The sequence below is a fragment of the Eulemur rufifrons genome, chromosome 15, assembly GCF_041146395.1.
Source record: "Eulemur rufifrons isolate Redbay chromosome 15, OSU_ERuf_1, whole genome shotgun sequence".
Classification (NCBI taxonomy): Eukaryota; Metazoa; Chordata; class Mammalia; order Primates; family Lemuridae; genus Eulemur; species Eulemur rufifrons.
In genome coordinates this window covers 44812710-44829377 of record NC_090997.1, presented here as the reverse complement: position 1 = coordinate 44829377, position 16668 = coordinate 44812710, and the positions used below count along the sequence as shown (strand labels likewise).

The 16668-nt window shown below is 34.6% G+C and overlaps 1 protein-coding gene and 1 pseudogene across 1 annotated transcript in view; one reads left to right on the top strand and one right to left on the bottom strand.

Annotated features, from left to right (window-relative positions):
- Positions 1–603: 603 nt before the first annotated feature.
- Positions 604–16668, bottom strand: part of CFAP206 (cilia and flagella associated protein 206) — a 44394-nt gene continuing 28329 nt past the window's right edge. The window contains exons 11-12 of the mRNA XM_069488461.1: positions 3991–4134; positions 604–1067 (exon numbers count right to left, since the gene is read on the bottom strand). Coding sequence (XP_069344562.1) covers positions 837–1067; positions 3991–4134 — 375 coding nt within the window. The 3' untranslated portion in view covers positions 604–836. The remainder of the gene's footprint in view (positions 1068–3990; positions 4135–16668) is intronic.
- On the top strand, positions 11957–12711 carry LOC138395588 (S-adenosylmethionine decarboxylase proenzyme-like; annotated as a pseudogene).

The following is a 16668-nucleotide window of genomic DNA, read 5'->3' as shown; positions in this document are numbered from 1 at the left end:
CCCCCAGGTATTAAGGCAAGTTTAGCAAGCCCTCCATGCGGAAGCCTTTATTATCTGTGAGTTGGTATTAGAAGTATTTAAGACAGTAATAAAACATAGCTCTAAAATTTAGCTATCAGCAAGTCACAGGGGTCCTAAACACAATTGCCTACAGGGTCAGGCAAATCAGGCAAAGGAGTAAAGGGGGAGGCCCGTAAGGCAGAGAACTGGATTAGACAATGGAGGACTGGAAATACCCGCCCTGTGAAAGGGCAAAACTATTTGCAGAAATGCTAGCCAAGTGTTACCAGATACTCTAATTTTTTCCAAGGGGCCAGAAATACAGATTTTATGTAAAATTTCCAGATTTTGAAAAACATCATGTGGACCTTTGCTCCAATTTGTTCCAAACTAATAAGGTTTTATTATATATCAGTTTAATCTATGTTAACATTTAATAGCTAATAAAGCTGAAAATATTGATTAGGTTTTAAAATCGTAAGGTTTGACATTGAATATGATTTTAGAAATAAATAATCTTCTATTCCAATAATAATCTTAGACTATATTAATATCTAAGTGGCATCATAATTTCAATCTTAATGCTGCCAGACTTTTAACAAATAAATGACAAATGGACAGTTTTACTTTTCTATTTTAATAGAATGAAAATATGTTACAGAAAAGAACTTTTAGCTTTTTGTAGCAGTTTGATAGCATATGGGAATCCAATAAATAGTCACCGAACCAACAAATGTGCCACCCCCACAAAATTAATTTTCATGGATGTAAATATTTTTAAGTAATTGCCATTGTTCATAATTGGGTAACATCTACTTTAAAAATGTGGTCTCTACCTAGGTTTCATCAACAGCTCTAGTTAAGTTCACCTTGACCTCATGGATGACTTTGCTCTGTTTCCCTCGAAGACCAGCTAAGTAAATCTGGGGCCTGGGCACTCCAGTGCTGCCTTCCCTTAGGGACTGGGTGCCACAGTTCTTTGAAAGGTACACCTGGGCATAATTTTCTCTTCTCATGTGACTAAGATCAGTTTGTATTGAGTGAGTAACTTTCTGACGCAAATTGGCCTAAACAGAAAGAGAATAAAGGAATTAACATATCTCTGAAGAACAGATACTATAAAATACTATCAGGTACTAGTTAATTAATATCTATTTTTTTCTTCACTCCACAAAGAAATTAATTTTATAACATAGCATTTTTCTATAAAACATTAGAAAATCTAGAACATAATAGAAAATCAAATACCCTTTACCAAGAAGTAGAAAAATATATAAAATGTTGAAAATAGACCCAAAGAAAGAATAGATTCAAAGTTATTAATACATTATCTCAGTCAATTATTTGTTAATATAATCTTCTAACTTTCATTATTATACTTTGAGATTCATATAACTTGGATTTTTCCACTATACTTTTTTTTTAAAGACAAAAATTTAGGATTTATACAGTATTATCTTTTTAAAATGGGCTTCACCCTAGATTTTTAATATAAAAAGCTCTGATGTTGTCCATTTATATTTTACATTATTCTACATCTTGCTTACTCCCTTTATGGATTATTAATAAACATGAGGTTAAACAGATTACTCAGGCTGGGAAGCACGGAGGAGCTTACAAAAAGGAGAATAAGAGTTGCTGATGTTATGGTAAAGGCCAAGAAAAAACTCAGAAGGCATTAGAGCATGTGAGCGAAGCAGAGACCTGGAATTAGACAAAACATTTCAGAGTCTGAAATGATACTGCAGGTGATTAAGAACCCAAACTACTCCCCAACCCCAACTTATTGTCCGCATTAATATAACTGACTTACTGTCTTCATTAGCATAATTTTACAATTCCAAGAGATTCTTCCCCAAGCAAATAACTTGATTGCTCAATACAGAACTTTCTGAAAGATATGTCAGCTCTTCAGTAGACAGCATCAATACATAGTTTAAGCCCTAAGATTTTTTTCATCCCTTGCCTCAAGAATCTTCTCCTTGCTATTCCTACCAATGCTGGACTGCTTTTCCACAATCTTTACCCAATGCTATTCAAACCCTCATCCTACCCCCCAACCCACCTCAGGCATTGAAAGACCTGCCTCAATAAACTTTAAATTCTCAATAAATTCTGACTTTGCTGTTATTCCTCTGAGACACTGCCAAAACTCTGTTGAGGTGGCGCTTTCCCTTATGACTACAAAGCAATAAAATTAGCTTTGTCTTATCAACAAGTTGGGTTGATAATACTTGGGGAGCAGGCATTCAACATAATGCAATTATAGGGGATAATTAGATCTAAGAGGGAATCAGAATGAAGTGGAGAATGAGGAATGGGAAGAGAGGGTTCAGTCAGCATGAAGTTCAGCCTCTCTGAATACCTGATTCTCTTAACAGTTCCCGTCCATACCTATGCTATCACCTCTCTCTCTTACATACTGTCCAGCCATTGCTTCCCTCTTCTCTGCCTATTTGGATCTCAAGACCTAGTTAAAATATCACCTGAGTTAATTTAGTAGAATTTTAATTTTGCTTCTGTTATACACTTACCAAGAGGTACCAAAATATTTTTAGTGTGTCAATTCTCTTGCTAGATTATTATCTCCTGAAGAACAAGGTAGTGGGATATGTATGTTATCCAATAATGTCTGATGAACTCATTTGAGTTTAGCAGACAATAGAAAAGAGTATGGGGGATTGGCATTTCATGAACTACAGAAGAGTAACTGATAGGAATGCTAATGGAACAATGATCTGGAAGATATATAGGGAAGCTGATCCTTCCTCATCCCAGGAAATCAGGAAACTGAAGAGCTGCCACCAGAGTGAATGGCAAAGGAAATGATGTGGTCAGTGGGAAGCCTGTAGAGACTGAATATACAAATGGACAAAGGCTAGATCATATATAACAACAGAACTGACTCACAACCTCTGCATCAATCAGTCTGGGAAGCCAAATCTCAACCTTTGTAGCTGTAGCAAGTGGCACAGAATGTTCAGGACTTGGCCGGCTTCTCTATTTTTTTGCCCCTCCTCCCCTTTCTTAGGACCAATCAGAGAAAACCAAATATGCTCACCAAACCAATCACATAAGACGGCCAGCTTCTAGTTGGCTATCCTCCAGTTTTCTCATGTCAACAACTTCCAATCAGAGAACACTTGAAGACTTCCCCCTTTTCTCACTATAAAGCTTTCCACTTTCCTGCCTGCTTTGAGTCTGTCAAACACAAGTGACAGTGGCTGACTCCCTTGCAATAATGAGCTCTGAATAAATGGCCTCCGTTTGTTCTCATTTGGCTGGTCTTTGTTTATTTCCACAACTGATTTCAGTTAAAGAGATGGATCAAATATAATAAAGAAAGACTACAGACATAAAAGATTTTATTTCATTCATATTATAAATATTTGTCGTTTAAAATGACAAGATACTATAAAAGGAAGTAAGTAGGGGGGAATTCCACTAAGTTAGATAGAGATGAGAATTTCAAAGACAGCCTTTAAGTGTAGGCATCTACTATGATTAAGGTGCCTGAGAATCAGAAACGTGGGAGTACCCAGAGTCTGGAAGGAATATGTTCACAATAAGTGGGGACAATATCTGTGATTTAACAGGAAAAGATCCAAAAAAAAAAAAAAAAAAGAAAAAGAAAAAAAGAATAGCATACTTTAAATGATTACAGGAAGTTGGGAGTGCTTTAAATACTGCAACCAAGTTTTAAAATTATTAGATAGCTAGATAAATAGCAGCTATCATTGTTCTGTTACTGGTTAGTGTAATTTGAGAGTAGCTTCGTGTTTCCATATATTCATATATGCCTAAAATTAGAAGATAACCGTACAATGTAAAGCTTGCAAATTATAAATTATGCAAATTATTTTTATGTTAGCAAAGAAATCTTATAGAAATCATTATTTTATATAAATAATTTAACCTACCAACTCTATGAGTAACAACATATTAAAATTCCCCAACCTATAAATAAATTTTTAAAATATTGTTACAAACCAATTGTATAGCTTTTCTTCTTAATTCCCATTCATTCCATTCGTATGATCTCACAATTGTTGGTGGCAATATGTGTGTATCAGTCTGTGAGCTGCTTTCACACTTTGTAATTGGTTTTATATAATGTTTGTCAACTTCTCTCATCTAAAAAATGGAGTTTTGTAATTAGTGTTTGTAAAAAATAAACATTTTTATATATAACTGAAAATATGTAGCTACAACTGAAAAAAGATTAGGAAAATAAGAATCCTTGGACATGAAATATACTTGTAAATACCAACAGAGAAAATATGTTCATAATTAGTGAGCTAAACATAATTACTTTTCTAGGCATTATGACTTTGTGTTTGATTTTGTTAACTTAATATAGCAGGTGTCTTTTGAAAGGAGAAAAACGTCCCTCATTCCCAATTCAAACACTGCTCCCCACTTTGCACAATTGGTAGCATAAATGACTACCTTGTTGGAAATGGAGAGAAATTAAATATTAGGTAAATCATATCTGTTTAAACCATCAAAACCTCGTTAGTACTTATCTTGAACTCAAAGTGTGCATACATAGCAGGTTATTATCCAAAATTTTTCTTAGTTGAATATGTTGATTTTCTGCTGGGGAACCTGATATTAAATATTCAGTAATTCTAGGCTAAACAAGATATAACTGTGCTGGATATGCAGTTTTTGGAGGGAGTGGTAAAGGTTTAAGGAACTGGAGACATAGTAGAGAGGAGGGAGAAGATATTAGCTTCTTTCCCCAAATCAAGTAACAGATAATCACTGAGTGCCTACCATTTGATACATAATTTCCATCTTTAAAATTATGATATAATGGGCTGGGCGTGGTGGCTCACGCCTGTAATCCTAGCACTCTGGAAGGCCAAGGCGGGAGGATTGCTCAAGGTCAGGAGTTGGAGACCTGCCTGAGCAAGAGCAAGACCCCGTCTCTACTAAAAATAGAAAGAAACGATCTGGACAGCTAAAAATCTATATAGAAAAAATTAGCCGGGCATGGTGGCGCATGCCTGTAGTCCCAGCTACTCGGGAGGCTGAGGCAGGAGGATTGCTTGAGCCCAGGAGTTTGAGGTTGCTGTGAGCTAGGCTGACGCCATGGCACTCTAGCCTTGGCAACAGAGCAAGACTCTGTCTCAAAAAATAAAATAAAAAAAAAATTATGACATAGTTAAGTAGATAAAAACATGTGAAAAGACAATTAACAATCTGTACAAGTAAATGGCAAGTAAATAATAAGACAATAAAGACCATATAGAACATAGAGGGAGAAAACTCACTTCCATAGGTATTGAAGGTCACTGACAAACAGCTGGGGATTAAACAGGCCAAAAGAAAGGGAAAAACAAGATGCTGTGTGTAGGGAAAAATTGTGCTTTAGTAGAAAACTATGCATTTTCTACATACAACACACCTTTCCAGTTGTATGATTCTAGCCTTTCATTGTTTCGGGGCTATCCTACAACTCCATAAGTTGTAAATAAGTGATAGAAAGGCCAAGAACTTTTGTCTATAGACATGCACAGTCTATCCTATCTGCAGAGGTTCAACTGACTTCCTTTTCCACATGTGGGAAAATCAGTGTTGCCTCAATTTGCACATTCATTTGAATATTCCTGACCTAGGAATAAATGTGTCTGTTTTTAGGAGTCTCTTTTAAATTGGTTATAGCATTTACCTGGTTCCCTCACTGATTAATGAATAGATTACACTCTTTAACAGATGTTCATTTTTTATATCTGTATGAGAATCATAATTTTACCCATTTTTGAAAATTGCCTTTTAACAAATAGAACATCAGAATAAGCAGAACAGGTTTCAGACCAGTTTATAACTTATTGTTCTTCTGACACTGAGAGATCATGAAGGAAATTAGTAGAAAGAGAAGAATAAAAAGATATGTAGGCCTTGAATCCCAGGCCAAGGAATTTAGAGTTCATCTTACAGATATACCACTGAAGAGTTTTGAATTCAAAGTAAAATGATGAATGAATTTTTTCAATTTGCAGAAAAATTAATTATTAAAATTTTCTCTATTGTAAATTTTCCTCTCAATTTTTTAAATAGTTGGCTCCTGAAATCATTCTTTCTAAATTAGAATTTTACATAACATAGTATCTAATTGAGCACAAAATTATATATATTAAACCTAGGATAGCAACATTTATAACACTCATCAAAAAGAATTATGAGCCCCAAGTACTCTACAACTTGACCAAATTTCAGAACCACTGAGTTGGGAAATTTAAGTTAGTAGTAATTTAAAGAGTGAAACATACTAGTTTTTTACCATATATTTATGGTAAAGAAAGCTTTGAGGCTTTCTGTGATAAGTGACCATATCATAGCTCCAAAATAATATAAGTATGCATATATACACACACATATGTATGTGTATATATATATATACACACACACATATATTTATAAACATTTTTATTCAAATGAAATATATAAACACATTTATAAGAAAGAAAGGTACACTAAAAAGTCATATACTACCCAAAGTGATCTACAGATTCAATGCAATCTCTATCAAAATACCAATGACATTCTTAATAGAAATAGAAAAAAACAATCCTAAAATTCATATGGAACCATGAAAGACCCCAAATAGCCAAGAAATCCTGAACAACAAGAACAAAGCTGGAGGTATCACGCTACCTGACTTCAAAATATACTACAAATCTATAGTAACCAAAACTACCTTATGGTACTGGCGTAGAAACAGACACATAGACCAATATAACAGAATAGAGAACTGAGAAATAAATTTACACATTTAACAAGGCCAACTCATTTTCGACAAAGGCACCAAATATACATTGGAGAAGTCTCTTCAATAAATGGTGCTGGCACATAGTCATAAAGTGGTGTAAAGGACATTGGAAACTAAGAAGTGGGGAGGGAGGGAAGAGGCTGAGGCATAAAAACTTGCCTATTGGGTATAATGTATACTTTTCTGGTGATGGACACCCTAAAAGCCCTGACTTCAGCATTATATAATTCATCCGTATAACAAGAACACTTGTACCCCCTAATATTTTGAAATAAAAAGTATAAGAAAAATTTAAAAATAAATAAATAAAGAGTACTTGGAAAGCTGGATATGCATATATAAAAGAATGAAACTAGGCACCCCCCCTTCCCTATATACAAAAATCAACTCAAAATGGATTAAAGACTTAAATGTAAGACCCAAAATTATGAAACTGCCAGAAGAAAACATAGGGGAAATGCTTCAAGTTATTGGTCTGGGCAAAGATCTTTTAGTTAAGACCTCAAAAGCACAAGCACAAAAGCAAAAATTAAAAAATGGAATTACATCAAACTAAAAAGCTTCTGCTTCTGCACAGCAAAGGGAACAATCAACAGAATAAAGAGAGAACTCACAGAATGGAAGAAAATATCTGCAAACTATTCATCTGACTAACGATTAATATCCAGAATATATAAGGAACTCAAAAGCAAAAAACCAAATAATGCAATTTAAAAATGGGCCAATGATCTGAATAGATATTTCTTAGAAAAAAACATCTAAATGACCAACAGGTATATGAAAACATGCTCAACATCATCAGGAAAATGCAAATCAAAACATTTATGAGATATCATTTCACTCCAGTTAAAATGGCCATTATCAAAAAGATAAAAAATAACAAAATGCTGGCAAGGATGCAGAGAAAAGAGAACTCTTATACACCATTGGTGGGAATTTAAATTAGCACAACTACTATGGAGAATAGGAGGGAGGTTCCTCAAAAAACTAAAAATAGAACCATCATATGATCCAGTGATCCCACTACTGGGTATACATCCAAAGGAAAGGACATCAGTATGTCAAAGAGATATCTGTACTCCCATGTTAATTGAAGCACAATTCACAATAGTCAAGATATTGTCGAGCCATAAAAGAATGAAATCATGTCATTTGCAGCACATGGATGAGCCTGGAGGACATTATGTTAAATGAAATAAATCGAGCACAGAAAAATAAATACCACATGTTCTCACTCATACATGAGAGCTAAAAAAAATAAAATGATCACACAGAAGTACAGAATAGAATAGTGGTTACCAGAGGCTGGGAAGATTAGTGGGGTAGAAGGAGAATAGGGAGAGGTTGGTTAATGGATATAAAATTACAGTTGGATAAGAGGAAAAATTTTAGTGTTCTTTGGCACAATAGGGTGACTATAGTTTACAATAATTCATTGTTTATTTCAAAATAGCTAGAAGAAACGATTTTGAATGTTCACAACACAAAAAAAATGGTAAATGTTTAAGGTGATGGACATGCCAGTTACCCTGATTTGACCATTACACGTTGTATACACGATCAAGATACCACATGTACCCCACAAATATGTACAATTATTATGTATCAATTAAAAACTTAAAAAACAAATACAAATTAAGAGGGAAAAAAGCACATGAAAGCTCAAGTTAAAAAGAGATTCTAAAGCTGGGTGCAATGGTGCACATCTGTAGTCCAAACTACTCGGGAAGCTGAGGCAGGAGGATCACTTAAGGTTAGTAGTTCTAGGCTGCAGTGCACTAGGATCACACCTGTGAATAACCACTGCACTCCAGCCTGGGCAACAAAGGGAAAGCTGAGATCTCATCTCTACTAAAATAGAGAGAGAGAGAGAGATTAATTCTACCATAATGTAAAAATATTAGATATGAAAATTTAAACAATTGTTTTGCATTACAAAATGAAAAATCTTCATGATTAAACTAACAAATATAAATAACCTATAACCCAAAGAAGAAATCCAAAAAGGAATTAGAAAATACTTAGAACTAAACAATGATGAAAATAACTATGTTTAAAAGTTTGCTAAAGAAGAAACACAAATGGCCAATAAACATGAAAAAATGTTCAGCGTCACTAATCATCAGGGAAATGCAAATTAAAACCACAATGAGACATCACCTTACCCCAGTTAGAATGGCTTTTTATTGAAAAGTCCAAAAACAACAGATGCTGGTGTGGATGTAGAGAGAAACGAACACTTTATACACTGTAGGTGGGACTGCAAATTAGTACAACCACTATGGAAATCAGTATGGAGATTCCTGAAAGAACTAAAAGTAGACCCACCATTCAATCCAGCATTCCCACTGTTGGGTACCTACCCAAAGGATAACAAGACTTTTCACCAAAAAGACACCTGCACTCGAATGTTGATTGCAGCACAATTCATAATTGCAAAGATGTGGAATCAACCCAAGTGACCATCAACTGATGAGTGGATTAATAAAATGTGGTATATGTATACCGTAGAGTACAGCCTTAAAAAAGATGAATTAATACCTTTTGCAACAGTCTGGATGGGACTGGAGACCATTCTCCTAAACGAAGTATCTCAAGAATGGAAAAAGAAACACCACATGTACTCACTATCAAATTGGAACTACCAATGAGCACACATGTGCACAGAGGGAAGTAAAACTCAGTGGAAATCAATCATTGGTGGGGAGCAGGGCGGAGGATGGAGGAGGGGGCAAAAACCTACTTAATGGGCACAGTGAACACTATTTGGGTGATAGGTAGACCTACAGCCAGGACTCAAGCATTACAAAAGCAATCCATGCAACCTGAAACATTTGTACCCCTTAATGTTTTGGAAAAAAAAAAAAAAAAAGTATGTGACATAGGTTGGGTGAGTTAGCTCAGACCTGTAATCCTCGCATTTTGCGAGGCCAAGGCAAGAGGATCACTTGAACCCAGACCAGCCTAGGCAACATAGCAAAACCTCATCTCTAAAAAAATTGAAAATTAGCCAGGTGTGGTGGCATGCATCTCTAGTCCCAGCTACTCGGAAGCCTGAAGCAGGAAGATAGCTTGAGCCCAGAGTTTTGAGGTTGCAGTGAGCTTTGATGAGACCACCGTACTCCAGCCTGGGTGACAGAGCGAGATCTTCTCTCAAAAAAGAAAAAAAAAGTATGTTACATACAACTCATGTAGTAAAGTGAAACGGAAATTTATTGCATTAAATAAAAATGTATGAGCTAAGCATCTACCTTAAAAAGTTAGACAACAAATAGAAAAAAATAAAAGAACCAGATGAAGGGAAGTAATAAAGATCAGAGCACAAAATATAAAATAAAAGTAAATGTGAAATAGGCAGGATTAACAAAGCCAAAAGTCGATTCTTTAAAAAGACTGAGAAACTATTCCGCTGGCAAGATCAATCCAAACAAAAAGAGAGAAGGCTCAAGCAAACAATATCTGGAATTAAAAAGAGAACATAAAATAATGTAGAGATTAAACAAATAATAAAACAATATTGTGAAATCTTTATGAGAAAAAATTAAAAACTTAGATGATTTCAGTAAACTCCTAGAAAAACACAACTTACTAAATCTGATACAAAAAGAAATAGCCTACCTAAAAAAATTCCTATAATCACAAAAATAGTTAAAATTAGTAGTTGAATGAGTAATTATAATTTTTCCAACTGAAGAAAAGAAAACAAGCCCAGAAAGTTTTGCAGGCATGTTTTGCCAGATGATTCCAATAATGTTTGTTTCAGAGAAAAGAAAACATAACACATTCATATTCCTTTATAAGACATATATAACCCTGACATCAAAACAATAAAGGACAGTAAAAAAAAAAAAAAAAAGGAAATTCATAGTTCAGATTCAGGAATATAAAAGTAAAACTTCTAAAGAAAAATAAAAAAGTTAAATCCAAGGATGTATTTTTTAAAAAATAAATAAATAAAATGAACCAGGACCAAGTTGGATTGATCCCAGGAATGCAAAGTTGGCTTAATCTTATAAATAATGTAATTCTTCACATTAGCAGATTAAAAGGTGAAAGCCAATCATCTCAACAGATGCAGAAAGAGTATTTGATAAAATTCAGTAACTATTCATATAAAAAACTCTCAGCAAATAAGATTGGAGGGGAAACCCTTAACCTAATAAAATAAAATACATGGAAAAACTATAACACCATATGAAATATCAAAAAAAATTATTTTGGCCGGGTGCGGTGGCTCACGCCTGTAATCCTAGCACTCTGGGAGGCCGAGGCGGGTGGATTGCTCAAGGTCAGGAGTTCGAGACCAGCCTGAGCGAGACCCCGTCTCTACTAAAAATGGAAAGACATTATATGGACAACTAAAAATCTATATAGAAAAAATTAGCCAGGCATAGTGGCGCATGCCTGTAGTCCCAGCTACTCGGGAGGCTGAGGCAGTAGGATCGCTTAAGCCGAGGAGTCTGAGGTTGCTGTGAGCTAAGCTGACGCCACGGCACTCACTCTAGCCTGGGCAACAAAGTGAGACTCTGTCTCAACAAAAAAAAAAAAAAAATTATTTTGAGGATAAGAAATAAAACAAAGGTATCCACTTTTACTACCTCTATTCAACACTGTACTAAGGTTGCTTGTCCATGTAGTCAGATAAGGAAAAAGCATAAAGTATAAGTACATCTATAGGCTCACACAGTATGGACTATGACATTAGCTAGCACTTACTCTGCTCTCTTAATAGGAAACCAATGGACTACAAGAGATTGAACTGTATCTGCCTCTATTTCCAGTCTCAAGTTCAACTTTTGCTTACCAAAACAAACAAACAAAAGAGTACGGAAAATTTTATTAATCCTTTTTTAAAAAGCAATATAAAATTATAGCAAGAAAAGGAATCAGAACTTAGTAACACACCTAGAACAATTTGCAGCAGCAGTGGCAGTGGCAGAAGAAATTTAATTTAGTTGATTTACTGTGGTTGTTGATTGTTCTCTAGTCTCATGATGACAGAAGCTGCACGTTTTTCTGGTGGAAGAAGCTGCTAGAGGTTTAGTTTTCCTGGCATCGTATCACTCCAAGATCTTGAGTGTGACATAATTTTGAAGGATGTGCAATGTTTAATCATAAGTGTGACAAAAACTGACAAGCAGCAAGCTTATGTACTCAGTGAGAGTAGCATGTTTATCTCTGAGACATTTTATTTGGAAGAAATGTGGTACACCACCTTTTGCTGACAGCACTGGTTTCCGTGTTAAAGCTTGCTAAGGATTATGGTGTGTTTGACTCAATTCAATGTTTCTCTTATTCTCCTTAGAATTTCATGAAGCATTCTCACCAGAATTTCCAGGAATAAACTGAGTTTCTTATTGCAGTTTTCCAAAGTGGGGCAGCATATTATATGGAGTGCATGAATTCTGACTGTTGGTACTTTTATACTCTGGCTTTCCCAGAGAGTCAGGTAATCTAATATATTAAACCCTGGAAATTCTGATGGATGAGCTTGACCCAGAAGTTATGGACTAGTTCCACATGAAAGATGGTGTTACTACAAAGGACATCACTTGTGGGAGTGAAATTTGTGACCTGATACCAGGTCTTGTCATTGATGCCACACTGTTCAATCCTTGTGGGTATTCAATGATGGAATGAAATTGTATGGAATTTATTGGATTATTCACACCATTCTAGAACCAGAATTTTTTTATGTTAGCTTTGAAACAAACTTAAGTCAGAACTCCAATGATGACCAGATCAGGAAGGTAGCAGAAGTCTTTCAAGCAGAAAAATTTGTGACCACCTTGTCTGTCAATCAAAGTTCTAAATGCTACACAGTACTTTTTCATCCCAAGAAGACTAAAGATTTTAAATGTCCCAATTGCCAGAGTGCTATATTCAATAATAACAATTTTGTGCTAAGAAGCAGCAACAATGGAGCTGATTAAGAAAACTTAAGAAAAAAACACAAAAAGAGAACACACATAAAAGAGTAGTGGCTGCTTTCTAGAGCTTGATACCCTCTGGCCATGCTTTCCATAACCACCACCTTGTAATTGCAGAAAGCCCTAGATGTAATGATAGTGTAATCATTTTAAATTCTATGCATAATTATATCAAGGATCTAGATACTATATCTTGCATGAGTGCTCTCTCTTCCTTAAGTATTCTATGCCACTCTCGCTGTGAAACTGAAGTGCTTGTAGAAAAAACTTTTTACTATATGAAATTTTACAACACTCATGAAAACAATTCAGATTGGTTTACACACAGTGTAATATTTCTCCAGGTGTCACCCAAAATTCCCCACAGATCTTTCATCCTCATTAGGTGCTAGCCTCAATCCAACCATTAAGGACCTTAAATTGCTTTCAGAATTTTATCTAGTTACCTCCATTTTCTAGAATGTATTCTCTACTAATGTTATTGAAATCGATTTCTACTTCATACACATGCTTTTTGCAACAGCAATTAAAGGTTTTCATCCATGAGTCGAGTTTTCTTAAGAAAATGATTGCAGTTATTCATTTTGTGTATTAATATTTTCACGATTGCTCCCTGCATTTGTGGTCCTCTAATTGTTTTCCTTCCTCACCATGATGCCTCCCTCAATACCCACTTCTGTAATAAAGCAATACACTGTTAAAAAAAAAAAAGTATAAAGCCTGAGAGAAACAATTATATTATATGCAGATGTTATAACTGCCCACATTAAAAAAAACTAACAGACTGTAAATATCAATAGACTCTCAAATATCAATTATTAGAATTAATAAGGTTGTTTAGTAAGGTTGCTAAATATAAAATCAATCTGCAGAATTGAACTGCATTTCCATAATATAAGCAATACTCAATTAAAATTCAATTCTAAAACTCAACAGCTTTCAAAATAGCAACTAAAAATATAAAGTCCCTACAAACAAATCTAACAAAAAATGTGCATGCAAGTCCATTATAGTAAAAATTATAAAATTACATTGACATTTTGGATCAGGAGACCCAATGTTGTAAAAATGTCAACTCTTCTCTTACTAATCTACATATGCAAGGCAATTTCAATCCGAATTCCTGCAAGGTTTTTTTATAGAACTTCACAGAGTCAAGTATAGCCAAGATGATAAAGGACAGGAGAACTTACTCTAACAGATATCAAGACTTATTATAAACCTGACAACATTATGCTAAGTGAAACACACGAATCACAAAAGGCTATATATGTTATATCATGCTATTTATATGAACTATTCAAAATAGGCAAATCGATAGATACAGAGATTCCTGGTTGTCAGGGGCCTGGAGGAGGGGCAAGTGTAGAGTGATTGCTAATGGATAGGGGGTTTCTTTTGGGAGTAATTTAAATGTTCTGCAATTAAATAGTGGTGACAGTTATACAACCCTATGAATATACTAAAAAACATTGAATTATACAATTTAATAGTATGTTAGTTTTACCACAAAAAAGCTTTAAAATAAAAAGAAGGTGAAATAGATTCCCAGATTTTTTTAAAAAAAGATTTATTATAAAACTATTAGAAGGTATCACTATAGGAATTTTAAAAATTGAATAACTGAACATAACAGAGAGCCTAAAAATAAGCTATGGTTATTTATAAGACACTGTGTTATCAGTGGAGAAAGGAGAGACTACTAAACAAATGGTCTAGGACAATTTCACTACAAATGAAAAAAATTTAAAATTGGGACTTTACTTCCTACCATATATAAAAATCAAATCCAACTGGATAAAAGACTCTAGTAAGGCTGGGCTCGGTGGCTCACCTGTACTCCTAGCACTCTGGGAGACTGAGACGAGAGGATTGCTTGAGGCCAGGCATTCAAGACTCTGAGTAAGATCAAGCCTCTGTCTCTACAAAACAAACAAACAAAAAAAAAGCCAGGCATGGTAGTGCACGCCTGTAGTCCCAGCTACTCAGGGGGCTGAGGCAGGAGGATCATTTTAGCTCAAGAGTTGGAAGTTGCAGTGAGTTATGATGACACATCTGTATTCTAGCCCTGGAGACAAGGTGAGACTCTGTCTCAAAAAAAAAAAAGAAAGAAAGAAAAAAAAGACACTAGTATGAAAGGCAAATCCAAATCTTTAAAAAAAAAATGTAAAGATAATATTTTTGTGATTTCAGGACACATGAGGATATCTTAAGGCATCAAAATTTCAAGACATGAACAAAAAATGATAAATTACACATTAAAATGAAAGACTTTTATTCATCAAAAGACACCACAAAAAGAATGAAAAGATAAGCCACAAACTGGGAAAATATATCTGCAAAACATATATTTAACAAAGAATTCATATCCAAAATGTAATTTTGAAAAAACACCTCCTACAAATTACTAAAAAAAAAAAAAGACAAATTAACTAATTAGAAAATTGGGCAAAAGCCAGTCATGTCACAGAAATATATTATTTAGGAATACATACATGAATGGCAAAAACTAAAAAGATAAAGAATGAATAAGTACAAATTCATAACGTAGTTGCTGCTGGGGGAAGAGAAAAGAATGAGATGGGAGAGAGATACACAGGGAGCTCTGAAATATGGTAATGTTTGTTTTCTTGTTTTAAGCAATGGATTCACAGGTGTTTGTTTATTATTATTTTAACAAGGTGATACACATTTTATATACTCTTTGTTTTGTATAAGTGTTTTACAATTAAAAGTTGTATTATTTATTAAAAATGAGTAGGACATATTTTTCCCTCATACAGCTTTTTTCTTTTTAGCCTTTTAGTTTTATTTGATCAGAATTGATACATAAATGCTTTTTTTTTTAAAAAAAAAGCTATCTTGATAATGTTTTAGAAATAGAGGATAAGATATAACTAAAACCGTTAAGACATAATGATTAAACTACCATAAGACCAAAAAAAAAAAACCACTAAACAAATGATATTTTTATAGATGGAACAATCCAATATAATAAACACATAAATTCCCCACAAATTATTTCATTAGTTTAATGCAATTCCAGTTAAAATCCCTTGAAGATTTTGGGGGGAACTTGGAAAATTCATTAAGAAACTTACATAGTCAATTCTGAAAAATAAAAGGCAGAGAAGTGCTTCCTTAGTATTACGTTATTAAGTATGAAATGTCCGATTTCCTTAAGTACTAAGTTAGTTGATATCTCTGACATTCATTTCACTTGGACAATTCCTATTTTATTTTTATTGCAAAGGTACATCCTCAATCTTTCAAATGCACATTTTGGCTTGTGGTTATCTTTCAAGTTTTTTTAGAGCAATTTTTGTGAAACCATGGATAAGTCAAAACTTTGTGTTATTTTCTAACATGAGTTTCATCATGGAACTAATGGAGCCCAGACAACTCAAAGTATCAACGAAATGTTTGGGAAGGATGTGGCTAATGAATGCACAGTATGTCAAAGGTTTGAGAAGTTCTGGTCTGGTGATTTTAATCTTGAAAATGAGCCACGTGGGTTACCTGAGACCAACGTGGACAATGATGAGCTGAAAGCTGTAGGGGAAGTGAATCCATCTCAACCTATGCATGAATTAGCAGCAAGGTTTGACGTTACTATTCCAACAATATTGACCATTTGAAAATGGTGTCACTTCTGTTAAAAACCTTGACAGGCTCAGCAGTGACTCACGCCTATGATCCTAGCACTTTGGGAGGCCAAAATGGGAGGACCACTTGAGCCCAGAAGTTCGAAACCAGACTGAGTCACATGGAGAGACCATGTCTCTGCATGTAATAAAAATACTATCCAGGCATGGTGGTGCACAAGTATAGTCCCAGCTACTTGGGATTCTGCGGCAGCAGGATTGCTCCAGCCTAGAAGTTGGAGGTTGCAATGAGCTATGATGATGCCACTGCACTCTAGCCCAGGCAACAGAGTGAGACCCTATCTCTAAAAGCAAA